The sequence below is a fragment of the Brassica oleracea genome, chromosome C7 (genome assembly GCF_000695525.1).
Source record: "Brassica oleracea var. oleracea cultivar TO1000 chromosome C7, BOL, whole genome shotgun sequence".
In the NCBI taxonomy this organism is placed as follows: Eukaryota; Viridiplantae; Streptophyta; class Magnoliopsida; order Brassicales; family Brassicaceae; genus Brassica; species Brassica oleracea.
The window spans coordinates 38,450,150-38,475,477 of NC_027754.1; the positions used below are offsets into that span (position 1 = coordinate 38,450,150).

The 25,328-nt window shown below is 36.0% G+C and overlaps 4 protein-coding genes and 1 pseudogene across 6 annotated transcripts; 3 read left to right on the forward strand and 2 right to left on the reverse strand.

Annotated features, from left to right (window-relative positions):
- Nucleotides 1–446: 446 nt before the first annotated feature.
- Nucleotides 447–3,484, reverse strand: LOC106303612. 2 transcript variants are annotated; one of them, XM_013739900.1, is made up of 8 exons: nt 3,312–3,484; nt 2,478–2,563; nt 1,849–2,318; nt 1,633–1,756; nt 1,216–1,446; nt 1,022–1,146; nt 798–943; nt 447–644 (listed from the first exon to the last, which is right to left on the reverse strand). In XM_013739900.1, the coding sequence occupies exons 1-8, from the start codon at nt 3,312–3,314 to the stop codon at nt 618–620; spliced, it is 1,212 nt and encodes a 403-aa protein (XP_013595354.1). In that variant the 5' UTR covers nt 3,315–3,484; the 3' UTR covers nt 447–617. The 2 variants fall into 2 exon arrangements, with proteins under 2 accessions (XP_013595354.1, XP_013595353.1); XM_013739899.1 differs by lacking the exon at nt 3,312–3,484 and adding an exon at nt 2,817–2,912.
- Nucleotides 3,485–4,967: 1,483 nt separating this feature from the next.
- On the reverse strand, nt 4,968–7,107 carry LOC106301963 (PLASMODESMATA CALLOSE-BINDING PROTEIN 1-like). The gene is made up of 4 exons (XM_013738459.1): nt 6,841–7,107; nt 6,062–6,301; nt 5,746–5,779; nt 4,968–5,415 (listed from the first exon to the last, which is right to left on the reverse strand). The coding sequence occupies exons 1-4, from the start codon at nt 6,890–6,892 to the stop codon at nt 5,151–5,153; spliced, it is 591 nt and encodes a 196-aa protein (XP_013593913.1). The 5' UTR covers nt 6,893–7,107; the 3' UTR covers nt 4,968–5,150.
- An 880-nt stretch (nt 7,108–7,987) lies between these two features.
- LOC106304131 (40S ribosomal protein S19-3) lies at nt 7,988–9,132 on the forward strand. Its single transcript, XM_013740528.1, has 4 exons — nt 7,988–8,157; nt 8,247–8,337; nt 8,434–8,617; nt 8,863–9,132. Exons 1-4 carry the CDS (start codon nt 8,074–8,076, stop codon nt 8,933–8,935), a joined length of 432 nt encoding a protein of 143 aa, XP_013595982.1. The 5' UTR covers nt 7,988–8,073; the 3' UTR covers nt 8,936–9,132.
- Nucleotides 9,133–9,749: 617 nt separating this feature from the next.
- LOC106305327 (zinc finger RNA-binding protein) lies at nt 9,750–14,079 on the forward strand. 2 transcript variants are annotated; one of them, XM_013741703.1, is made up of 11 exons: nt 9,750–10,127; nt 10,519–11,045; nt 11,140–11,442; nt 11,546–11,737; nt 11,843–12,034; nt 12,135–12,287; nt 12,373–12,620; nt 12,704–12,860; nt 12,947–13,174; nt 13,355–13,590; nt 13,686–14,079. In XM_013741703.1, exons 1-11 carry the CDS (start codon nt 9,881–9,883, stop codon nt 13,873–13,875), a joined length of 2,673 nt encoding a protein of 890 aa, XP_013597157.1. In that variant the 5' UTR covers nt 9,750–9,880; the 3' UTR covers nt 13,876–14,079. The 2 variants fall into 2 exon arrangements, with proteins under 2 accessions (XP_013597157.1, XP_013597158.1); XM_013741704.1 differs by having other exon boundaries at nt 9,752–10,127; nt 13,358–13,590.
- A 2,677-nt stretch (nt 14,080–16,756) lies between these two features.
- On the forward strand, nt 16,757–22,027 carry LOC106305330 (annotated as a pseudogene).
- Nucleotides 22,028–25,328: the final 3,301 nt, after the last annotated feature.

Sequence of the window (25,328 nt, forward strand, 5' to 3'; positions counted from 1 at the left end):
GAGGAACTCTTGAAGTTTGTATACATAAACTGACACCAGAGCATATATCAGTTTTTGTAACAAAAAAAACAAGTTAGTCATCAAAGAAGTCTAATCTCACATATATAGCTAGTAAACTGACTTGTGGCCCAAGAAAAAAAAACTTTTCAAAAGGAAACCCTTGTCGACATGGCGAATCCCCCATCCGCGGCTGCAAGACTGATCAAAATCGTTGATAAGAACATGAGGATTGAGACATAAGGTTGCTGTCAATCTGGACATGGCCGCTATAAAGAGTGACACTTTCATTCTGGTTTGGCTGATATATTATAAAGAGAAGCCCTAAAGTATTTGCTAATAAATATCCTACTTGTAATGGTACTTATTTGTTTGCTTTAGAGTGATTGCCTATTATGTAACTACTGTGTTATGGAGTCTACCTTGTTAGAGCATATAGGTACGAGACATAAACAAAAAAGAACAGTTTAAGTACTCACAAAATCTACATTAAACTATCAAATGAGGTGAAAGTAACAACAAGGCCTGACTTTATTACTTCTTACAACAAACAAGAACACACATTCAGACAGTAGCAAACAAAGCTATTACCAATTTTCTTGAGATATAACACGCATCGATCAAACTCTCTCCCTCCTGTATGGGCGCTGATTTCACCAGAACAAACGAAAAAACAAGCAAAACACACTACGTCAGAGTCAAGAACAAGCACTTTGAAGATGTATATGATGCTTTCTAGCCAAAATGAATCTACAACTAACATCTGATAATTAAAGGGCTTTTGAAGGTAGTAAGCATACTTTAGCGGTATTGTCAACCACATCTCCAGCATCAAAACGTTGAGCAGCTTGATTAGAAGTTCCAGGAACGAGTGCTAATGACTTTTTCGTCACGAGAAAAATCCCCCAAAGGAAGTTTTTTGTTTTCTTCTGCATCTCGATGATAACTGCATACACAACAACCCATGTGAATAACACAAAAAAAAATAAGAGTAAGACAGAAAGAAGAATGCATTAGGCTTTACTTTGAGAGGACTTGTCCAGCACTTTTGAAGAGAATATCAGTAACGGCGTGTCCTTGACGTTGATTCTGATCATAGCATTGCGTCTCTTCATGGTCTCAAATAGATAAGCATGTTCCTCCTTAAACCTGAAAAAGAAAACAGTAAGTTTGTGTGATCACAATTACTTTAACTTGTCTTCTCTAGCAAAAGGATACCTTATTGTGTTCTTATCATCTGGGAAAATGTACATCTCGACATCTGAAAGCGCTGGCTTTCTGTTGGCAAACAAATCATTCAAAAGACTGCCTATAGGGACCAATTCGACCTTGAGTACGACAGGAATCGTCTTTGAAAGGTTGTAAGCCTTCTTGCGGATTACAGAAGCCGGCTGTGCCCAAAACACGCCATTAAACTCTGATGGTGTAGCAGAATCTAAAATGCGTCCCCTGGTTTAATCGCATAGAGTTATATTTATTTAAAAAATATGCACATCTTCAGCAATGTAACAAGCCCTAAGGGGGCACATTCCATATAAGACTAGGCACAATGAGAGATTGATATGATGGAAGCTTCTAACAAAACAGCATATCTAGGCAAAAGAAGACATAGGTTTGAAGTGATTAGTAACTCACTTCCAAATAGGGGGCAAAGCTGGTCGATGTGGAAGCAATTGCAACAGCTTTTCTGATAGGATTGATCGGCATATCTCTTTTGAACCAAGATCTTTAGCTCCACCACCAACTTTTAGTTTTGACCCTTGAAAAAGCCAAAAAGTAAATGTTATTTCAATCTTTCAGTGAGAAAAGTTTAGGATCTTAGGCCTCAAGAGAAGAGCCAAATGAGACCACCTTCTACTACTGCTTGTCGTTTAGAAGATTGTTGCATGACTCCTGAACGAATCTGCAAAGGCCTAGGAGACTCAGCCCTTTTAGGTGGAGGAAGGAGCATGTGATTGGTTTTGCGAGCCACAACTGTGGAACTCAGACTCCTAGATCTTGGAAAGGAAGCAAGCTTTGTTAAACCCGTTGGAGAACGAGCTGGAACAGGTTTTGGCACTTTGAAAGTTGAGTTGTTGCCCCCACTGAATGAAAGTTTTCTGACTTCCTCCGGTGAGATTAACCTCATTTTCGATGATTCAGGAATCTTTTTCCATCTGGGGACTGGATTTGAAGATTCAACCCTCGCTTTGCCCTTTTGAATCCTAGGGGGTGCTGCTTTGATGGAGGCTGTAGATAATCTGTTTTGAACGGTCCTCTTCGAACAATCAGCGCATACAAAATCTACTGAGGCCTCAAATGAAACTTTATCCATGCAGTAACTAGAAAGGAAACACATTTAGGGGTCAGATATTAAAAACAGCCGTTATAAAGATAAATGTAGAGCATAATATAACTGAGATAGGAAAGTAATCCAAAAGCTTTAATGTGTCAAAATCCACAGCAACAACACTCAGGGAGAATATGAAAACACTTCTCACCGGTGTTCACAGGCTATACGGCATTTAGAGCAAGTTACAAATAGTCCTTTCCATCCTTGGTTTCCACATGTTTCACAAATTGGTCTCTACATATGATTGAAGTAAAAGAGAACCTATCAGCAAACCAAAGATGCATAGGCAAACTCTATTCTTCTTCGTTAACTACCACTTAGGAATAAACTATTGATTCCTTCATAGAAAAACATTGTAAAGACTCGTTACATCATGTTTAAGCATCATCTGGCTCAATGTGATGTGTAAACATGGACCATAAGACTAAAATCAAGTACTGCATTACAAACAAGAGACTCAAAAAAAAAAGTAAAATCATTTGATCACCGAGAGAGTTAAGCAAGCCATGATTCCCAACTCAGCAAAGCAAAGCCATGATTACTTTTCACAGTCTCGATCGAGTCAGAACTCGTGTCAAACAGGAGAAGAAAGCTCACTCAGAACAAACAAACAAACAAACAAAAAAAATCAATCCTTTAGGGAATCAAGAGGAAACCCATTGATCAAGACGAGACATTTACGTGTTTACTACAAGTAGCTAAAAAAAAAAAAAAATTAAAAACCCTAGATTGAAAACATTACACCCATGATTTGAGTAACAGTGCCAAAACGCCTGATGTCAAAATGCAGGTAGAGAAACTCATAATCAGTTCATACACAAAAAAGACGAACTTTATTAAATCGATAGACGAAGTTCTAATCTTTACTTGCTTGCAAATTACGTAAGCCAATGAGCATATAGCGGCGGAAAAACACACACAGAACGAAAGCAGAGCAGACGATTTCAGAAAAAAAAAAAACAGAGAGAGTGATTCAACATACCATACTGCCGCTTATGAGCTGAGGAAAGCCCTAATACGAGAAAACCAGACGGAAAGTTTGGAACTTTAGAGTGAAGAAAGGGGGTTTTAGAGAGAGAAAGCCTGTTGAAGGAGGAAGGTGGGGGACTTGAGGGACCATTGAGAGAGAGAGAGAGAGAGAGAGAGAGAGAGAGAGAGAGAGAGTGGGTGGAATTAAAAAAAAAAATAAAGTCACACGGAAGAAGAAATACATTTAAAATTGATAATTTGCAATAACTGCCCATACCTTTCACCTAAATGAAAAACGGACCCTTGTTTTCTTGGAACTTACATAAAACCCCACATGTAGTCATGAGATATTGAACGATTGGTGTGATCTTTGATCATATCTTTTCTCCCTCTGCAATCCTATCAGATATTGACGCGACACTCTTTACTAGTATATCTGTACTTTTTCTTCACTAATTTGACTAGCTGCATATATTGCAATTTTTTTGGATTTTGTTCCAAAAATTCTATATAGTCTTTCTTTGTTAGCTTATACAAAAATGGAGTGTATACGAGAGTTCCTAATCTAAATATGGGCTATAACTTTTTAATTATTAACCTTTGTTAATAGTAAATATGTTTGATATAACAAGTAACTCTGTAAAAAACAACGGCATGTGGATATACGCTTTTGCATTTTGTGTCTGCCAAATATATGTAAAGGCTTCAAATAATTTGATTTGGCTATTTATGTCATCAAAATTGACTTACCTTTTCTGTCACACACACGTCCGTTTAGAACTCTAGAGTTAAGCGTGCTAGAACTGAAGTAGTGAAATGATGAGTAACCTATCGGAAAGTAATTTGTGATACCGTGTTCAAAGCATTGAGAAATGTCGGATGATGATTGCAGAGTCAGTATACATGACTTTTGAGCCATGGAAAATTAACGGATTGACTGTTGAAACGGATGGACCCACGGACGTGGATGGTCCATTAGCCGTGGACGGTCGGGGTCCCCGTAGCCGTAGATTCACATGTAGTATCATAATTCTATGATTCTATCAAAGAACTAAGTACACATGTATATGTTCTTGCACTTTATGGTAAACATTTTCATCAGTCAAATAACAAAGTGAAAGTGATGAAGATAATAACGGCTGTCTAACTGACTTCCTAACTAAATTGCTATCAGGGTATCATGGTCCGAGAAGGAGAAGGAGATCAAGTTCGATAAGAGTCTAGTCTACCAAGGTGCGGGAAGCGTCGAGAGACTCTAAGTAGAACAGAGGCTTTAAACCCAAATGCAAATATGATTCATGTGCATGATCTCTGTCAGTCGATAAAACAGCTAGAGGGCATAAAGGGGATTCCTCACACTTGTATTGTGCTTGTCCTCTTCGTCTGTCGTATACCGTTATACGGAATCAGAGTGTAAGCGTGAGAAAAGATTGTGACAAGAACACACGAGGGCTGAACGTTTTGGAAGCGAGTGATCAGTGAGAGATGTCGTGTCAAAGAAGAACTTAAAGGCTCAAAACTTTGTTAACGTTTTCAAATTATTTTCAAATGATTCTTTCAAAGTAGAAATAAATATATGTTTGGTACTAAAAACCATGCAACATTGCTTCTAATCTAGTAAAACGTTAGATAAGATCATTTATATATAATTTTCTTCGCTAAGATAAAATCTACCAGAAACCGTCTTAAGAGGCAAGAGTGTCAGCATAAGCTGAAGTCTTCTTACAACAAGAATATAACACAGAGAGAGAGAGAGAGACTCGAAACAGACAGACAGAGATTATCACTAAGCTAGACTCAATGTCCTTTGAGACAGTAAGTGCACCAACAAAACCATAGAACAATAATATTCTTAGAGCATCAAGAAAGAAGAGAATCCACTCAAAGCGATCAAGAGAAGGCAGGTGAGAAATGTGCTTGAGTTCCTGAGAGCAAATGCGCTGCTCTCTGTAGTGTAGTCCGGGTTAATCCCTGTGCTATTGTTTCCAAAAACTCCATTGGTTGAGGAGGTTCCTGAATAAGGACTGTTGCCATTGCCACCAGGAAGCGTGGTGCTTGTTGAGCTGCCTTTTGGATTAGTTGTGCCTGGTGTCACAGTGGTGCTGCCACCGGAGCCACTGGAGAAAATAAAATAGCAACAACACATAAAAAGAGAATATCAGACAGGTAACAACTACTTTGAGGCATTAATGAATCTGATTAGATGAGTTTATAACCAGACCTTGATGAAACTTCAAATCAAAAATTTATTTATTTAATGGTTCAAGTAATATTAATGATGATGTTTGCTATCCTTAATTGATTTGAACTATGCTATCTCTTTCACAACAATAGGAAAAAAACAAGTTGCAAACTTGGGACCCAAACCAAGCTTTAGTCCACTTGTACTCTTTCCCACAAAGATAGAAATCAAATTCTTGAAAAGCTATTTGGATCAGAAGTATAACCTGGCACTAGTAGGGAAGGTGCATCCTGAGTAACCTGTACAATTAAAAAAAGGTTCAGCAAACACATAAAATGTTAATACATTGATGTTTATCCACAGAGTTGGAGCTAGAAATTAGTCTTTATCACTCATCTTGGCATATCCACATTGTCTAAGAATCTTATCAAAATCATTCAAATTGTAACAAAAATAATAAAGCCTTCAACTTTATGTGACTATCAATCAATCAAGTGACTACAGGTTCCTCAAATGTATATTGTATATCAAAAAGATGAAGGGAATCAAAGAGCATTTAGACGAGGATGGTTGAGACTGACTTGGATCAGAGTTAGTTGGAGTGGCAGTGCCACTGAAATCACAAGTGCCTGGAGCCTGATGCTTCTTTTGGAAGAAGCTATTGACTGCATAGTTGCAGTGAGACCTAACATTGTCAGGGTCAAAGCAAGGTGCTTTTGGGTGAGTGGGGTTACAGTCTGCTCCATTACCACAGGCATAGTCTAGTGTGCTCTGTAGCACTGTATCACTCAGCCCTGTTTTGCACACGCACCATGAGGCACCTACATAAACCAAGAGGCAACACTTAGTGGTTGATTCAATACAAAAGCCTAAATATTTGTTGTTCTATAATGTGAAAGCCAACAAGATCTGTGGTAAAAAAACTTGGAACTCAGTTTGAGGGGTTTAATCTTTAAAAATTATCAAAAACATAGTAAAAAGTTGTAAGAAAACAAGCAAACCAGCAAAGTTTTCCAGAAATTTGTGAACTTTTCCAAGTAAAAAAAACACTTTAAACACTTTAAAGAAAAGAATTAAGTAAATTAAAAATGAGACAAGAACAAACAAATCTTGAAACCTTTTTTTGTTATTCAAAGGAATAGCAACCAAAAAATACAGCCTGAATGTGTCAAGAGACATAACTATGAAATAGCTAAAAAAATGGTAACTTTTAATTTGTCTATCAATGGTAGAACACTCATTGACGCCTGACTACAACAAGAACCCATTTTCAGACCAGAGCCAAAAGGCTTGAGACTCGGACAGTAAGAGAGACAAGACTAATGCCAAAAAATCTGAAGGAAGAGTGGAAGTTTCTTACTAGAATGGCTAGCCATGGCTAGGAGGAGAAGTGAAAGAACCAGAGCAGCCATAGATGCGTTCAGACAAAATGTCACAGTTGTCCTCTAGAAAGAAAAATAGTGAAGATAGAGAAAGAGATCTCTAGAGAAAGAAGGAGATGAGAAAGTGGAGAAAACAGCAAGGGGTATAGAGAGTGGCTACTCGATGTGTGTAAAAGAGATGGGTGAGACGAGAGAGTGGCTACTTGTTGTGTGTCCTCTTTTGTCTCTCTCTCAAAACCCTTTCGAGTGCTGTTTTACATCATTAAATAACTCAGCTCATGTAGAGTTACGTATATTTTGAGATTTAAATTAAAAAAGACATTGTTGTATTATTAGAGTACAGGTTGGTAGATAAATTAAATAAAAACAACAACTAGTTTATTACTTATTGAAAAAAGCCAAATCTTTGTGTTGCAGCCTTGCAGGCTGTGGAGTTCCACACAAATGTCGATAATAATAAAATGCTAAATCACAAAGTCTTTTTTTTTTTGATCAAATGCTAAATCACAAAGTCTATGTTCATATAATGGGGTCAAAAGTGATTTTCGCTTTTATTACAGTCTGCAAACACTCCGTAATCCATTGAACAACAACTTGCACGGCACGGCGCTGATGAGCCATCAGATAATCGGAGAAGAGTCACATAGCTACCTAGAGCATCATTAAGGGGGTTTTTAAGGTGAGTTTCTTGACATTTTTGATAGAATACAAAAAACTGTCTAATATAGTTGTGGATATGTATTAAAGTGTTACAGATTTTTTGGACTAAACAAATAATAATCAGATTTATGTTTTTTTTTTGGTTTAAAAAGAAACATATTAACCACGGTGGGAGATTACTTGAAGGAGCTTCGGCCCTACAATGGAAAGCCAACTGGGTTTGATTCGTTGGCTACCAGAACATTCACATTCTCTCTGGTTAAAGGGGCAATCCACCATTATTATTATTTTTTTAAAATAAACATTTTTTTAAAAAAAATACATTCCAACTGCATAACAGGATATGGACCATATGAGAAAAGATACATTAAATGGGCCAGGAATATTTCTTAAGCCCATGAGCCCAGGAATCAAAAATAATAAGGGTGATTATGTAAAATACAACGAACTCCTCAATAACCCTAATTTCACTTTCATCTCAATCACCCCCACTCGAATATTATAGCAGCGCCGACGAGGAAGCAGGAGAAGAAGAAGAAGAATCAGGAATAATGGCGACCGGCAAAACGGTAAAGGATGTCTCTCCACACGAGTTCGTCAAGGCTTACGCGGCCCACCTCAAGCGCTCCGGCAAGGTATAATAAATCTTACGATTCGCGTCATTTTTTGGAAATGGCCATTAGTTTCTGCATTTATTACAATATTATGTGGCTATGATGTGTAGATTGAGCTGCCACCGTGGACAGACATCGTCAAGACCGGCAAACTTAAGGAGCTTGCTCCTTATGACCCTGACTGGTACTACATCAGAGCTGGTATGTACATTTTCTCTTACATCTCTGGTCACTTGTCTAGTTTAGTGTCTGTGTTTCTGAGATTGAAAGCTGAAACTCTTTTTTTTTTTTTTGTAGCGTCGATGGCAAGGAAAGTGTACCTTAGAGGTGGACTTGGAGTTGGTGCGTTCCGAAGGATCTATGGAGGAAGCAAGAGGAACGGAAGCAGACCACCTCATTTCTGCAAGAGCAGTGGTGGTGTTGCTCGTCACATTCTTCAGCAACTCCAGACCATGAACATTGTCGACCTCGACACTAAAGGGTGAGTTGTTTCATCTTATCGTGAAATGATTTAAAAGCCCAAAAAATCTAATGGCAAGAAGGTCAATATATAAGCTTGTAAATGCACTTGTTTAGTCTCCTAGTTAGACTTGCTTAAAGTTGCAATTGTGACATGGGTTCATTTAAGACTTGTGTATTGTTTTGTTATTACTTGGTTCATTTTTCGACTTAAAAATCGTTTTTGACTAGCTAAACCTTCTTGCTTTTTCATTCTCATGTGATTAGGGGGAGGAAGATCACGTCAAGTGGTGAGAGAGATCTTGACCAAGTCGCAGGAAGGATCGCAGCTGCTATCTAAAATCGATGATCACAGGCTTTTTTTTTTTTTTTTTAGATTTAGATACATATGGAATGAGATTGCATTGGAAACCAGTAGTGGAATCCCTTCTCTCATTTTTTTGTTTTGTTTTGATGAGTTGTTTCTCTTTTACTCTGATGAGAAGACCCTATACGCAGTTTGATCTAATCGACGACCTTGTTCTCTCTTCAGTTTAATGATTTTTATTAGCTATAAACATATAATATAACTGTAACAATTTGATATGTTTTCATTATTAGCAAAAAAAAAAAACAAATGTTTTTCGTCGTCTTAATCGGAATGATCATATAAATTGATTGTAAAATTAATCAATTTTTGTACTTGTTACTATTATTCTTATTCTCCTCGGTGCGCATGTTTTTAAACAGAAAAGTTACCGCTAATTTTGAAAAGCGAAAGGAAACCCTTCAGCCTTTACGTGCGTTGATTTTTCAGATCTGTAAAAAGTCCAGACGCTTGGTTAAACCATGATTAACTGTCTAGTTACCACGTAACGTAGAGACATGCGTCCATATATTTACTAGGCCTAAGCTATTATCAATCCCTATTTTCGAGATTTATTTCAGCTAATTACCGAGATATATATATAGATATACAGTTTCCAAAGTTATCAGACAGTGTATATCATTGTCTGATTGGCGCTCTTTTAATTTGCTGAAGTGGCTTAAAAAGCAAACGTTGATAAATAAAGGAGTAGGATACAGTAGTATTCAATAACGTAGAGGTAGTAGTACAAGGAAAATAAATGAAAAAGACAAGACTCCGAGAAAGAAAAGCGAAAGGTTTCTTCGTCGAGATGGTAAAGCTATAATATGGAACCTTCTCAGTAGATTTAGATAGAGAGAGAGAGAAAGAGACAAAGTTCATTTCTTTTGCTCTCTCTTGCTTCATCTTTAAACCAACCGTGTTCTATAATCTCCGGCGATGATGACGACGGCCGAGGGTGAGTACTCGAAGGCCAAAACTTCGGTTTGGTGGGACATAGAGAACTGCGAGGTGCCTAAAGGCTGGGACGCGCACGCGATTGCTCAGAACGTGAGTTCTGCTTTGTTGAATATGAACTACGGTGGTCCTGTCTCAATCTCCGCGTACGGCGACACCAATCTGATCCCTCACGCTGTTCAGCAAGCGCTTTCTTCTACTGGTGTTGGTCTTAATCACGTCCCTGCAGGTTTCACTTCTCCCCAAAGTTCTCTCTTTTATTTTGTCCTATCTTTCTTAAAAGAAGGATCTTTGTTTTTGTTATTGTTGTTGGTGGTTAGCTGATCTAAGATCTTTATTTTTTTACAGCTATCTTTTTGCTATACAAGGGTAGAAATTGAATTGGGTTTCATCATATTGACTTTGGAGTTAAATCTTCTTTTGAGAAATAGTTATAAAAACTCAGTCTTTTTGCTTACCTATGTGATTAGTTGTGTTAGCTTCGCTCATAGCGAGTTGATTATGTTGTTTAGATAATGATCTTAGTTTTGTAACTGTTTAGGTAGCTTCTTTTTTTTTTTTTTTTTGTGTCGGAACAGGTAAAAGATTGATCGTTTGTGCTGTTTGGGTGGTCTTAACAGGAGTGAAAGATGCGAGTGACAAGAAGATACTAGTGGATATGTTGCTGTGGGCTGTAGACAACCCTGCACCAGCCAACTTCATGCTCATCTCAGGAGATAGGGACTTCTCCAATGCTCTTCACCAGCTAAGTATGAGGAGGTACACTATTCTCCTGGCTCAGCCTCCACGTGCCTCCGCTCCGCTTGTTGCAGCTGCTAAAAATGTATGGCTCTGGACAAGCCTAGCGTCTGGTGGTCCTCCTCTTACAAGTGGTGAATCCTCTCGACTTGTTAACAACGGGCGCGGTCTTGTCTCTAATTCTGAAGCGGCGAAAGATCAAGTTTCTGAACAGGCTCAGACCAGCAAACCAACAACTCTCTCAACGTCTGTCGCTGGAGATACCAAGGATCACAAAACCAGAGAAAACCATGTTCCGAGAGCAGTACCTCAGGATGAATGCAAAGGAGCCACAGGTGAATCTGTTACTTCTTCTGATAGTCTCAAAAATGTTGCTCCGCAAAAATCAGATAAAAGACATACATCTCAGGTAGACTAAAATTTTATCTATAAGTTCAGATCAAAGAAAATTGTTGGTATCTTTCTTCTAAAGAAATAGAAATTGTATGTTTTTTTCTATGCAGGCCGCGTCTGTACCCAGTCAAAAAACTCAGGCCAGCGTTAAAGCCAAACCAGTACAAGAAGCAAAGCTTTCGGAACCTGTATTTTGCAGTATTTGCCAGATCAGCTGCGCCACTAAGGATGCATATACAAAGCATACCTATGGTAAAAGACACCGGAGCAACTTGGAGCTCTCTAAGGAGGTTCTGGAGAAACAAAATGTTTACTATCATTGTCGTTTGTGCGATGTGACATGTCAGAGACAAGTGGTCTTTGATTCTCATCTCAGGGGTCAGAAACATGCTGCCATGCTGAGTCAATCAGAGGCAAGTTCGTAACTATTAGGCTATTCGACAACTTGAGCATTTACAAACATGCCAAAATTTATAATTATGTGTGCATATGCTTTAATATTTACTGTTGCTATAGGCACTCAATGATTCCAAGAAGCATCAGGAAAAAGGTGTCAGAGAAAAGGATCAACCAAGAGAAGCAGTCGCAAAGCCTAAATCATATACTGACTATGTTTGTGGTTTGTGCAATGTGGTGTGCAAGAGTCAATCTGTCTTTGATTCTCATCTAAGCGGCAAGAAGCACGCTTCCATGCTTAGCCAGTCAAAGGCAAGTTCAGTACTTTTTGCTATTCAAACTTCAGATTAGTAATTCAGAAACACATGTATTTATACATTGGTAAAATATATGATTGATATGATAACGTTGGATCAGGAACTCATTGGTTCTAAGAAGCTTCAAGAGAAAGGTGTTGGAGAAAAAGATATAGCAAGAGAAACAGTTGCAGAGCCCAAACCAAAGGCTGTCCACGTTTGTCGTTTGTGCAATGTGACATGCCAGAGTCCAATAGTTTTTGAGTCTCATCTAAGAGGCCAGAAGCATGCTGCAATGCTGACTCAATCAGAGGCAAGTTTATAACTGTTGGCTTTTTGGAAACTTTAGGAATCTACAAGCATTGGAAAAATTTACAATTTGGTTAACATGTCTGGTACTATACCGTTACCAGGCACTCGTTGATTCTAACAAGCTTCAAGAGAAAGGTGTCGGAGAAAAGGATCGACTAATAGAAGCAATTGGAGAGTCTCAGCTGCAGTCTCAAATGGCTCAAGAGAATAGCAAGTGTTTAGAGAAGCATGTTGCCATGGTGAATCAATCTGAGGCAAGTTTCTAACTTTTGTATATATGATACTTGGGATTTTATTAAACACACACAAAGTAAGTATTAACTATGGTAAAAACTGCAGGCACTCATTAATTCTAAGAAGCTTGAAGAAAAGGTTCAACCAATAGAAACAATTCTAGAACCTCAGTCGCAGTTTCAAAACCCTCAAGAGAACACCAAGTTCCTTGAGAAGCCAAACGTAGAGGTCAGAGAGATATGTGGCACCACAAAAAGCAATATAAAAGAAAATAATTCAAGTACCAAAGACTGGGTTGAGACTTCTTTCTTCGGTGACCTTTTATGTGATTCTAAAGCACCAGAAGAATCAAGGTAAATTTTGCCAACTTGGAATTGCTTAGTATCTCAAAAATGTATAGTTCTTACCTTTAATAATATCCTGTAACTTGTCACAGAGAATGTTTTGATGGCACTGTCAAGCCTGTAAACCTGTCTGGAGGAGCAACTGAGAAGGAAAAGGAGGTGATGGTACCCCAAGCAATAGCAGCTAGCAATAAAAGTTATGGAAGCCAGGGTTTGTCAACAGTGGTTACTAACAAAAACCATACTACGGTAGTGACAGCACTTCTTGTTGTACCTCTTTGTTTTTTTTGGATCAAAATCAAAGCCAATAGACTTTTTTTTTACTCTTGATGCAGCCTGGTTTTGTAGCTAGTGATGGTGCTAAGTCCAGCGTTTCAACCAATCATATAACGAAGGAACCAAATGTTTGTCCTGTCTTCTGCCATGTCTGCCAGATCAGCTGCGACAGCAAGGTTGCATTTGAAAATCACATCTATGGGAAAATACACCAACAGAAGAATGAAGAGAGATTGAAGAAGATATTGAACAATAACCATGCCGCCATGGTCAAGGAGCAAACAGAGGCAAGTTTTATAACTTTACTATTTGGTTTTCTTTAACGAATTTGGAATCTACTTTTTTTTTTATTGTCTGTATTGCAAAGCATACCACCCACTTCCCCTTGGGTTTTATTCCCATTTGAAGTATTAAGTATATACATAATGAAACAAAGAGAAAGAAGCTAAATTAGATTATTGTTGTAGCAGGCACACGTTGATTCAAGGAGAACACGACAAGAAGTTTACCAAAAAGAATTGGAACATGCACATCAAGAAAATGAAACAACACTTGTGAAGACTAAGGATCATGTGTTCCAAGGTGCACAACAAGTCAAAGAGGAAGTAAAGGAGATAAACCACATATCTGAGAGCGTCAGAAACGCCATATCGCATGCGTGCCCTGAACTGAATCAAGAGTCTTGTATACCCAAAGAATTGAGGTAAGAACCGTAAATCAGGGAGGGTTTGTGTCTTGAGCACTTTTTGATCAGTATGTGCTTTTCTAGTGCGTTTTTGATGATCACTTGTGTTACAGACTTGAGAGAGTACAACTTCCAGCAGACCGGAATGTGACCAAGAAGTTTGAAGATTGGTCCAAGCATAATCCCCTACCAACACCATCGCTATCCGTAAAAGACTGTTGGGACAGAGAGGCTGCCGAGAGGGAAGATGCTAAGGTTCAACCTGATAACTTTTGGACCAGACTTTGGGGGAAAAAGAGTTAAAAAAGCCTTGCTGAATAATTGTCTGATTTAAAACTGTAGTTTATGGTCAACTATTAACTTATATCTATGTTTAGTTGGTGTGTTCTAATGAGACTGAGAGAAAACAACGTTAAGCAAATTTGAAACAAAAATTAAACATATCCAGTTGTAATTTGTAAAGCTCTTCACTCCTTTCTCCTAAAGTCGAGTAGTTTTTATATACTTTTTCTTCTCTTTTCTCTTTGTCGTCTTTGCTTTGGAAAGCAAAAGCTTACTTGTACAACAGATTTTTAAAGTAGCATTACTAATAATTTTAAATACATTTTATTTAAAAAAAATATTTGACTTACATTTGAACATTATTATTTTTTTGTCCTAATTGTATCTATGTGGAGAAAATAAAATAACAAATATAATTATACTAGGTGATTTTCTCGTGCTCATGAACGGATATAAATGTTTCTAAAGTAAATGTACTATAATAATTGATTGCTATTTACTTTTAATTTTAAATTAATTTATAATTTGTATGCATTATTTAGATTAATAATATTATATTACTTTAATTATACATATGATTTTATATATCCTATATCTAATTGGTTTGTTGTTTTTACGGTTGATTTAGTTATCATTTGGGTAAATTGGACTACATCTATGAATTCAATTGTAATATGTTTTATTATATATATTAAAATTTTGATTAATTTTTTATTTGCATTTAGGTGGTTGTTGTCTTAGATATGTAAATATATTTTGTGAAGATTATGTATAACTTAAGATATATTGTGCTTAAAATGAAATAAAAAAATAAACTAAAGTGTCTGATTCTAAACTACACAAATTAATATAACGATAATATTCTGAAGTCTCATGCATGTATATAAATTTTACAAAAGAACTAAATTGTAACAGCTGGCTAATATTTTATTTTCATTTTTAATATGTTTTGAGTTATCCTATAATTTATATTTATAAGAAAATTACAATTCTTATAAAATTATATATTCTTATCGTAGCTAAATCTATGATTTTAGATATAAGTTGGATTAGTCGAGTCACTCGTGTTGTGAATATATTGAGTTACATATATTCTTTCAAATTCAAAATGAAATATAATTATTTTTTATTATAATTAAGTCAAATCAAATCAATTTTATTTGTGCATGTATTTTCATAATATTTATCAAATAATGTGTTGATATTTTTTTTAAATATTAGAAAATAGAGTGATCATCAATAGGAAGTTATATGCATAGGTAGCAATATATTTTTGGAATCTCATGAACACATATCAATATTTACAATAATTAAAATATTTTATAAATTCTAAATAACTTTATGCTTTTGATTTATTGAATGGAAACTGAAATTTATTTTAAATAATCTTAAAAATGAGAATTTATATTTGCTTTTGGTATTTTGATTATGGTTCTATTAAGTTCCACAAACATAAAAACATAAAAGTTAAAAGCAAATTCAATATTAAGAAACAAATAATTTTAATAATGATAAAATACAATATATCTACCTTATTAAACTATTTTGTAACTATTTGATCAAACGATGTTATTTTTTTAAAAAAATTATATATATTTTTAATATCTCTTAAAAATAAGCAGTAAACAAAATTATGATTGTATTTGAAAATAATATTATATAAGTAAAATATAATTTATCGATATTTATTTGCTGTAATTGAAAGATATTATAGTCAGCTAAATATATGAAAAATAAATATAACATTTCAATAATACTAATTATAAACTATTTTTGGTCAATTAAACATATATCAGTTTATAATTACTTTATGCAATCATCTAAGAACATAGATAGATATATAAAAATATTTCTATTTTACTTTGAATTTTTTGTATTGTTTAAAATTATGTTTTAAAAGAAATAATATTTCTTTTTATAAAATCAAGATTATCTGTGGAAATTGTTTTTAATGAAATCACATTATATAAAATTTATATTTTTCATCTAAAAAAATATAGATATAAAGAAAGTCTTTTATTACTTCAAAAGTATATTTTATATTATTTAAAAGTATTTTTTAAATGTAATATTATTTTTTTGTGAACTTTTCCTTTTTATGAAATGATATTATATATACATATAGTTTCGTTTTTCAATTTTTTTTTAACTTTATAAAAATATTCCTTTTTATTATATTTATATAATTTTTGGAAAATTTTAAAAAAGAAACGATAAATAATAGTATTTTAAATGTAATATTCTAAATTTATTAAGGGTATCAGTGTAATCAACTATCTTGAGAGTTAAAGTGAGAGCAATACATAAAAAACTTACTTCTCAAATAATATTAATATTATTGATGTTAAATTAGTAAAAATTATTTTATTCATATTTTGTTAGTTTTATATTTGTAGGGCACACTTACAAATAATTATTCGTAGGGCACACTTACAAATAATTTATAGCAAAATGAAAAACATAATCGCAATCATAATACAAATTCAATGGAAAATTAATCAATTTTGTACTTGATACTATTATTATTCTTATTCTCCTCGGGTGCGCATGTTTCTTAACAAAAAGATACTGCTATTTTCTGAAAAACGTAAGGAAACCACAAAATAAATATCAGATTTTACGTGCGTTGAGTTTTCAGATCTGTAAAAAGTCCAATCCATACTACACTTGGTTAAACCATGATTAACTGTCTGGTTAGCACGTAACGTAGAGACATGCGTCCATATATTTACTAGGCCTACCTTTTACAGATCCAGTTTCCAAAGTTACTGAGACAGTGTATATCATTGTCTGATTGGCGCCTTTTTAATTTGCCGACGTGGCTTAAAAATTAAACGTTGATAAAAAAATAAAAAGGAGTAGAAAACACACTAGTATTCAAAAAGTAGGTATCGTAGTACAAAGGAAAATAAATGAAAAAGACGACTCCGAGAAAAGAAAAGCCAAAGGTTTCTTCGTCGAGATGGTAAAGCTATAATAAGATGGAACCTTCTCCATTATTGTTAGCTTACCTTACTATCTCCGACCACATTTAGAGAGAGAGACAAAGTTGATTTTGTGTTTATTCTTGCTTCATCTTCAAACTCAACTGTGATTTCTCTCTATATTCTCCGGCGATGACGACGGCGGAGGGTGAGTACTCGAAGGCGAAAACATCGGTTTGGTGGGACATAGAGAACTGCGAGGTGCCTAAAGGATGGGACGCGCACGCGATTGCTCAGAACGTGAGTTCTGCTTTGTTGAATATGAACTACGGTGGCCCTGTCTCAATCTCCGCGTACGGAGACACCAATCTGATCCCAAAACCTGTTCAGCAAGCCTTGTCTTCTACTGGTGTTGGTCTTAATCATGTTCCTGCAGGTTTTACTTCTCCCTTTTATTTGTCAATCTTTCTTAAAGAGTGGGATCCTTAGTTTGATAATTGTTTGTTAGTGATAATTGTTTATGATAATCCAGGATCTCTATTTTTACAGCGATCTTTGCTAGAAACTGAATTGGGGTTTTATCATATTGACTTTGGAGTCAATCTTTTTTTCTTTTTTTTTCTTTTGGAGTTTATCTATGTGATAAAAGTTGTGTTAGCTTCGTTCACAGTTTTGTTTGATCTTATGAGTGTTTTTTTTTTTTTTGAGTTTTTGTTGCTTAGATAGATGATGATCTTAGTTTTTTTTTAACTGTGATCACATCTCATTGTTTTTAGTGTCGAACATGAAAGATTTAACTTGTGCTGTTTGGGTGGTGTCTTAATAACAGGAGTGAAAGATGCGAGCGACAAGAAGATACTAGTGGACATGTTACTGTGGGCTGTAGACAACCCTTCACCAGCCAACTTCATGCTCATCTCCGGCGATAGGGACTTCTCCAATGCTCTCCACCAGCTAAGCATGAGGAGGTACACCATTCTTCTCGCTCAGCCTCCACGTGCCTCCGCTCCACTTGTTGCAGCTGCCAAATACGTATGGCTATGGACATGCCTAGCCTCGGGAGGTCCTCCTCTTACGAGTGGTGAATCTTCTCGACTGGTCGACAGTGGTCGCTCTCTTGTCTCTAACTATGAAGAGGCGAAAGGTCCAGTTTCTGAACAAAGTCAGTCAAACAAACCAACTGATTCAACTCCTGACGCTCGAAGAAATATGCTTCAGAATGGCAGAAGAGCCGCATGTGAATCTGTTGCTTCTTGTGGTGGCTTTGAAGCGCACCACTCAGATATAAGAAATACATCACAGGTAAACTTGTATCGTTTTGTGGGCTACTTACTTGTTGGTATATCTATTCTTGAATATGGTTTTGTCCAGAAAGAATATAATAACAAACTGTATGATCGATTTCTTTTATGCAGGCTGCATTTGTAGTCAGCAACACAGCTCAGGCCAACGTTTCAGCCAAACCCATACTTGAAGCATCGTTTGTAGCCAGTCACAAAGCTCAGGCTGATCTTTCCGCCAAACCCATACATGAAGCAGCGTTTGTAGCCAGTCAAAAAGCTCAGGCTAACGTTTCGGCTAAACCCATACATGAACCAGCGTTTATGGCCAGCCACAAAGCTCAGGCCAACGTTTCAGCCAAGCCCATACATGACCCAGCGTTTGTGGCCAGCCACAAAGCTCAGGCCAACGTTTCTGCCAAGCCCATACATGAAGCAGCGTTTGTAGCCAGTCAAAAAGCTCAGGCTAACGTTTCGGCTAAACCCATACATGAACCAGCGTTTATGGCCAGCCACAAAGCTCAGGCCAACGTTTCTGCCAAGCCCATACATGAAGCAGCGTTTGTAGCCAGTCAAAAAGCTCAGGCTAACGTTTCGGCTAAACCCATACATGAACCAGCGTTTATGGCCAGCCACAAAGCTCAGGCCAACGTTTCTGCCAAGCCCATACATGAAGCAGCGTTTGTGGCCAGTCACAAAGCTCAGACAAACGTTTCAGCAAAACCCATACATGAAGCTCAGACAAACGTTTCAGCCAAACCCATATATGAAGCAGCGTTTGTGACCAGTCACAAAGCTCAGGCCAACGTTTCAGCCAAGCCCATACATGAAGCAGCGTTTGTGGCCAGTCACAAAGCTCAGACAAACGTTTCAGCCAAGCCCATACATGAACTAGCGTTTGTGGCTAGTCAAAAAGCTCAGGCTAACTTTTCAGCCAAGCCCATACATGAAGCAGCATTTGTGGCTAGTCAAAAAGCTCAGGCCAACGTTTCAGCCAAACCCATACATGAACCAGTGTTTGTGGCCAGCCACAAAGCTCAGGCCAACGTTTCAGCCAAGCCCATACATGAAGCAGCGTTTATGGCCAGTCACAAAGCTCAGACAAACGTTTCAGCAAAACCCATACATGAAGCAGCGTTTATGGCCAGCTACAAAGCTCAGACAAACGTTTCAGCAAAACCCATACATGAAGCCCAGCGTTTGTGGCCAGCCACAAAGCTCAGGCCAACGTTTCAGCCAAGCCCATACATGAAGCAGCGTTTATGGCTAGTCAAAAAGCTCAGGCCAACGTTTCAGCTAAACCCATACATGAACCAGCGTTTATGGCCAGCCACAAAGCTCAAGCCAACGTTTCAGCTAAACCCATACGTGAAGCAGCGTTTGTAGCCAGTCAAAAAGCTCAAGCCACCGTTTCACCCAAACCCAAACAGGAAGCAGCGCTTGTGGAACCTGTGTTGTGCAATGTTTGCCAGATCAGCTGCGCCAATAAAGATGCATATACCAGTCACACCTATGGTAAAAGACATCGAAAAAACTTGGAGCTGCAAACTGGTAAGTCCGAAAACATGTCGCGTGGGGAGAAACAGAAGAATAGGAAGAAGAACGCGAGTGAAGGTAGGACTAAACCAAAAGGGCATTATTCTTGTCGTTTGTGCAATGTGGTATGCCAGAGTCAAGTTGCCTTTGAGTCTCATCTGAAGGGTCAGAAGCATGCTACCATGCTGAGTCAATCAGAGGCAAGTTTCTAACTTTGCTGTTTGAGAACTTACAAATTTGCAAGTTTTTACAGTTTACTAAGCATATGCACGTTGATTCAGGCGTTCACTAATTCTAAGAAGCTTCAAGAGAAAGGTGTCTGTGAAAAAGTTCAACCAAGAGAGGCAGTTGCAGAGCCTAAACCAAAGGGACTCATTGATTCTAATAAGCTTCAAGAGAAAAGCGTCGGAGAAATGGATCAACCAAGAGAAGCAATTGTAGAGCCTCAGCTGCAGTCTCAAATTGCTCAAGAGAATAGCAAGTGCTTTGAGAAGCATGTTGCCATGGTGAATCAATCAGAGGCACGTTTTCTATCTTTTAAACATACTAAGAGCAAGTCTTAACAATGGTAAAAAGAGGAGTAAAGTCTTATATATATATATATATGTGTTTGGATCAGGCACTCGTTGATTCTAGGAAGCATGAAGAGAAAGTTGTCCGAGAAAAGGTTCAACCAATGGTAACAGTTGCAGAGCCTCAGTCGCAGTCTCAAGAGAGCACCAAGTTCTGTATGAAGCCCAACGAAGAGTTCAGAGAGATATATGGCAAATCAAAAAGCAGTGTTAAAGAAAATTGTTCAAGTACTAAAGACTGGGTAGAGACTGTCTTCGTCGGTGACTTTGGAGTATCAGTGAAAGCAAGGTAAATTTTGCCAGCTTGGACTTGTTTAGTATGTCAATAATGTTTAATCCTATATCTTTAATAATATTCTGTAACTTGTACCACAGAGAATGTTTTGATGGCATTGCCAAGCCAGTAAACCTGTCTGGAGTGCAGGAAAAGGAGGTGATGGTACCACAGGGTTTATCAACAGTGGTTTGTGATATTAAACCTCATTGGACGAACAAAAACCATACTACGGTAGTGACAGCACTTCTTGTTGTACCTCTTTGCTTTTTTGGATCAAAATCAAACCCGTTGAACATTTTTTTTTTAAATCTTGATGCAGCCTGGTTTTGTAGCCAGTGATGGTGCTAGGTCCAGCGTTTCAACCAAACATATAACGAAGGAAACAAATGTTTGGCCTGTCTTCTGCCATGTCTGCCAGATCAGCTGCGAGAGCCAGGTTGCATATGCAAATCACATCTGTGGGAAAATACACCAACAGAAGAGGGAGAGGATGTCTGAGAGAGACGCCATGCTTTCTAAGGAGAATGCAGAGAGATTGAGCAAAAGCCAAACCGCCTTTGCTTCTCAGAACCATGCTGCCGTGGTCAAGGAGCAAACAGAGGCAAGTTTTATATAACTTCACTATTTTGTATTTCTTTCACCAATTTGGAATCTGCTTTTTTTTAATGTCAGTATTGCAAAGCATACACACGTCTCCTTAGGTTTTATACTTTTATTCCCATTTGAAGTATGAAGTATATGATATAGTATCTTTCTACTAAGGCTAAGTAGCAGTATGTACATAGTGAGACAAAGAGAAAGAAGCTAAACTAGATTATTGTTGCAGCAGGCACACGTTGATTCACGGAGAACTCTACAAGAATTGGAACAGGCACTCATTGTCGACTCAAGGAAAATCCGAGAAGAAGGCGGTCAAGAAAAAGAAACAACACTTGTGAAGACTAAGGACCATGTGTTTCAAGGAGCACAAGAAGACAAAGAGGAAGTAAAGGAGATAAGCCACATATCTGAGAGCATCACAAACGCCATGTTGCATGCCTTAACTGAACTGAATCAAGAGTCTAGTATACCCAAAGAATTGAGGTAAGAACCGTTAATCAGGGAGGGTTTGTGTCTTGAGCACTTTTTGATCAGTATGTGCTTTTCTAATGATCACTTGGGTTACAGACTTGAGAGAGTACAACTTCCAGCAGACAGGAATGTGACCAAGAAGTTTGAAGATGGGTCCAAGCATAAGCCCCTACCAACACCATCGCAACCCGTAAAGGACTTTGCAGGACTTAAGGAGCATCCCGGAGAGGCTGCCAAGAGGGAAGAGGCTAAGGTCCAACCTGATAACTTTTGGACCAGACTTTGGGGGAAAAAGAGTTAAAAAAGCTTTGCTGAATAATTGTCTGATTTAAAACTATAGTTTATGGTCAACTATTGCATTATATGTATGTTTAGTTGGTGTTCTAATGAGACCGAGGGAATATAACTTTAAGTAATGATTTGAACCAAAAACTAAAACATAATCCAGTTGTAAAGCTCTTCAATAGCTTCTCCTAATGTCAAGTCATTTTTATAATATTTTTTGGGTTAATTTGTGAACTAGCGATGTAACTAGCTTTGATTTTGACGTAATATCAGGTATTTAACACACAATTTATCTGGTTTTGTCCTTTTCCATAACAGGTTATCATTTATAAGTGACATAATACATGACGTCGTTACTCATGTGGCGTTACGAGAATCATATGTTATAAAACAAGTGGTGTATATTTACTATTTTTTTTACGCAAAATAAAATAAAATGCACAAGAGATCACAGAAAAAGATAAAATGGAATAGAGGGGATTATACAAATTTTGTAATGTTTATATACTAACATTAAATTAGTCAGAGTGAACCTAAACAATTCATACTAAACCCAAAGTCATTTATCACTAAACTCAAAACCACTGATCACTAAACCCAAAATGATAATATAAACCTCAATCCAAATATCAAAACATGGAAATAAATATAATATTCTATTACATTCTACATGGTTCACATTGAATAGACAAACTGTTAAAATAAGTGAAGGTATATAATGGAGACGACGTCACCAGGTGTGAGAGAGTACGACTTAATCGATGGAATAAATGACTAAGACTTATTAATAGATTTGGCATACTAAAGATAATTTTACTCTGTTAAGAGAAACGGGTGGTGTTAAAGTAAAACCCATAGCAATTCATGTTTCATGCTACATGGAGCACATGGAATAGAAATCTGGAAAAATATTTTCCAATGCGCATGAATTAATGAGAGATGACATCACCTAAACAATCAATACTAAACCCAAAACCATTGATCACTAAACCAAAAATGAAAATATAAACTTCAATCTAAATATCAAAACATGGAAATAATACAATATTTTATTCCATTCTACATGGTTCACATTGAATAGACAAACTGTTAAAATAGGTGAATGTATGTGATGAAGACGATGTCACAAGGTGTGAGAGAGTACGACTTAATCGATGGAATAAATGACTAAGACTTATTAACAGATTTGGCATATGAAAGAATTCCAAGAAGCCACGTAATAAGGTGTAATTACTAAAGAGAGTTTTATTCTATTAAAAAAACGAGTGGTGTCAAAGTAAAACCCATAGCAGCTCATGTTCCATGCTACATGAGGCACATAAAATAGAAATCTGGAAAAATAGTTACCAATGTGCACGAATTAACAAGAGATGACGTAATCTAAACAATTCATACTAAATCCAAAACCACTGATCACTAAACCCAAAACCACTGATCACTAAACCCAAAATGAAAATATAAACTCTAATCCAAATATCAAAACATGGAAATAATACAATATTTTATTCCATTCTACATGGTTCAAATAGAGTAGACAAACTGTTAAATTAGGTGAAGGTATGTGATGGAAACGACGTCACTAGGTGTGAGAAAGTACGACTTAATCGATGGAATAAATGACCAAGACTTATTAACAGATTTAGCATATGAAAGAATTTCAAGAAGCCATGTAATAAGGTGTAGTTACTAAAAGTAATTTGACTCTAGTTAAAGAAAACGAGTGGTGTCAAAGTAAAACCCATAGCAGTTCATGTTCCTTGCTACATGGGACACGTAGAATAGAAATTTAGAAAAGTAGTTACCAATGTGTACGAACTAATGAGAGATGACGTCACCTTATAGGAAAGCAGATGACGTAGCTGATGAAATAAATGGCCAAGAGTGTTTCACGCGTAACTTGATAGTAAATAATTAAGAATTTTTTTTAGTAAGTTGCACCGGTTAACTTCAAGGGCATAAATGCATTATTATATAAAAAAGAATGTGTATATTAAAAAACTAGAGTATTTAGCTATGGACCTAATTATGCTTTTTTTCTTGGTAGTACAATCCAATTTCCCATATTTTTTTCCTCTGTTTTTCTCTTTGTCGTCTTGTCTTAAGCAAAAGCTTATATTTTTTTTCTAAAGAGAAAACACTTACTTGTACAAAAGATTTTTAAAGTATTTTTACTTATTTATTTAAATAATTTATCTTTATTGTTTTAAGATTTTAAAGGGTTTTATTTTATTTTAGGATATATATAACCATTTTTAGTGATATTTTGTGTTTTAAAATACAAGTAATTTTCACATTTTTAGATAAATTTTATATTTATGGAATATAACATGACCAATTAAGTTATATAAATTTATTTACGATTGGCTCGTTTATATATAATCTACCTATTAAGTTTTATTTTATTTTTAAAAAATATTCTTTTTTTTTTGCGTTTTTATGTAAAACTATTATTAAGCGGAAGTAGCTTTTTTTTTCAAGCTCTACAAGTAGGTTTTTGATAAAAGCTTTTAAGTATTCTCAAACCCATTGATAAATGGGAGAATTTGCTTAATATACAAAACACAAACGGAAATGAAGAATATATCACTGATTTTGACATAATTAAGTGGATGACATTTTGTTCCAATTCTTTCTGGTTCTAACCTTATTTGTAGAAAGTAAACGGTAAAAGCAAAATATTTGACGACCTCAACAAATATAACATATATGGTCAGCAAAAATCTTCGAAATATCACATAATGTCATCCACGTCAACACACTTATTGACCATATAAATATATACTTGAATGTTCTATTCTATATCGTTGAAATAGTACAGGACTTCATCCACATTCATAACACTTAAATACTAAACCCTACTCTAACTCAACCCAACCCAACCTTTAATTACTAAACCTTAAATTTTAGTCACTAAATTTTAATCACTAAATCCTAATTTTAAAACCCTAAACCCAATTATAATCTATAATATATCATATTAAATAAACTGAAAATAAACAATATTATAGTATCTTGTAGCTTAAATAGTACAGTATCTAGTTTAAATAGTATAGTAGTATTACATAATAGCTATATTACTATATTTTATTTTACTCCATATAGTATGTGGGTTCATCTTCTTCATCTCCTTTTTTCAGATACATCGACACTCTTCTGAAATCACAACAGAGTACAAACACGAGACACATGTAACATTAATCATCAATGATGATAATCAATCATGGAATCTTATTGGTAACGATGGTGATGATGTAGCAAAAAAAAAGCTTTTATGATTTATGTTTTCGTTGATATCAAAACAAACAAAAATCTGTAAAAAAAGAATAAGAAGAAAATAAAATAAAACAAAGAACAAAATAGAAAAATGTTACACCGGTCAATTGAAAGTACATGTTGGAATATATGATAGAAAATACGTTGAATATTGTGGTCAATTTTTTTTTCGGTTAGATAGTTAATTATAATTTGTTTGATATATACTGAGCGCAATTTCCCTTAATAAATCTTGTAAAGTAAGGTTTTTTTTTTT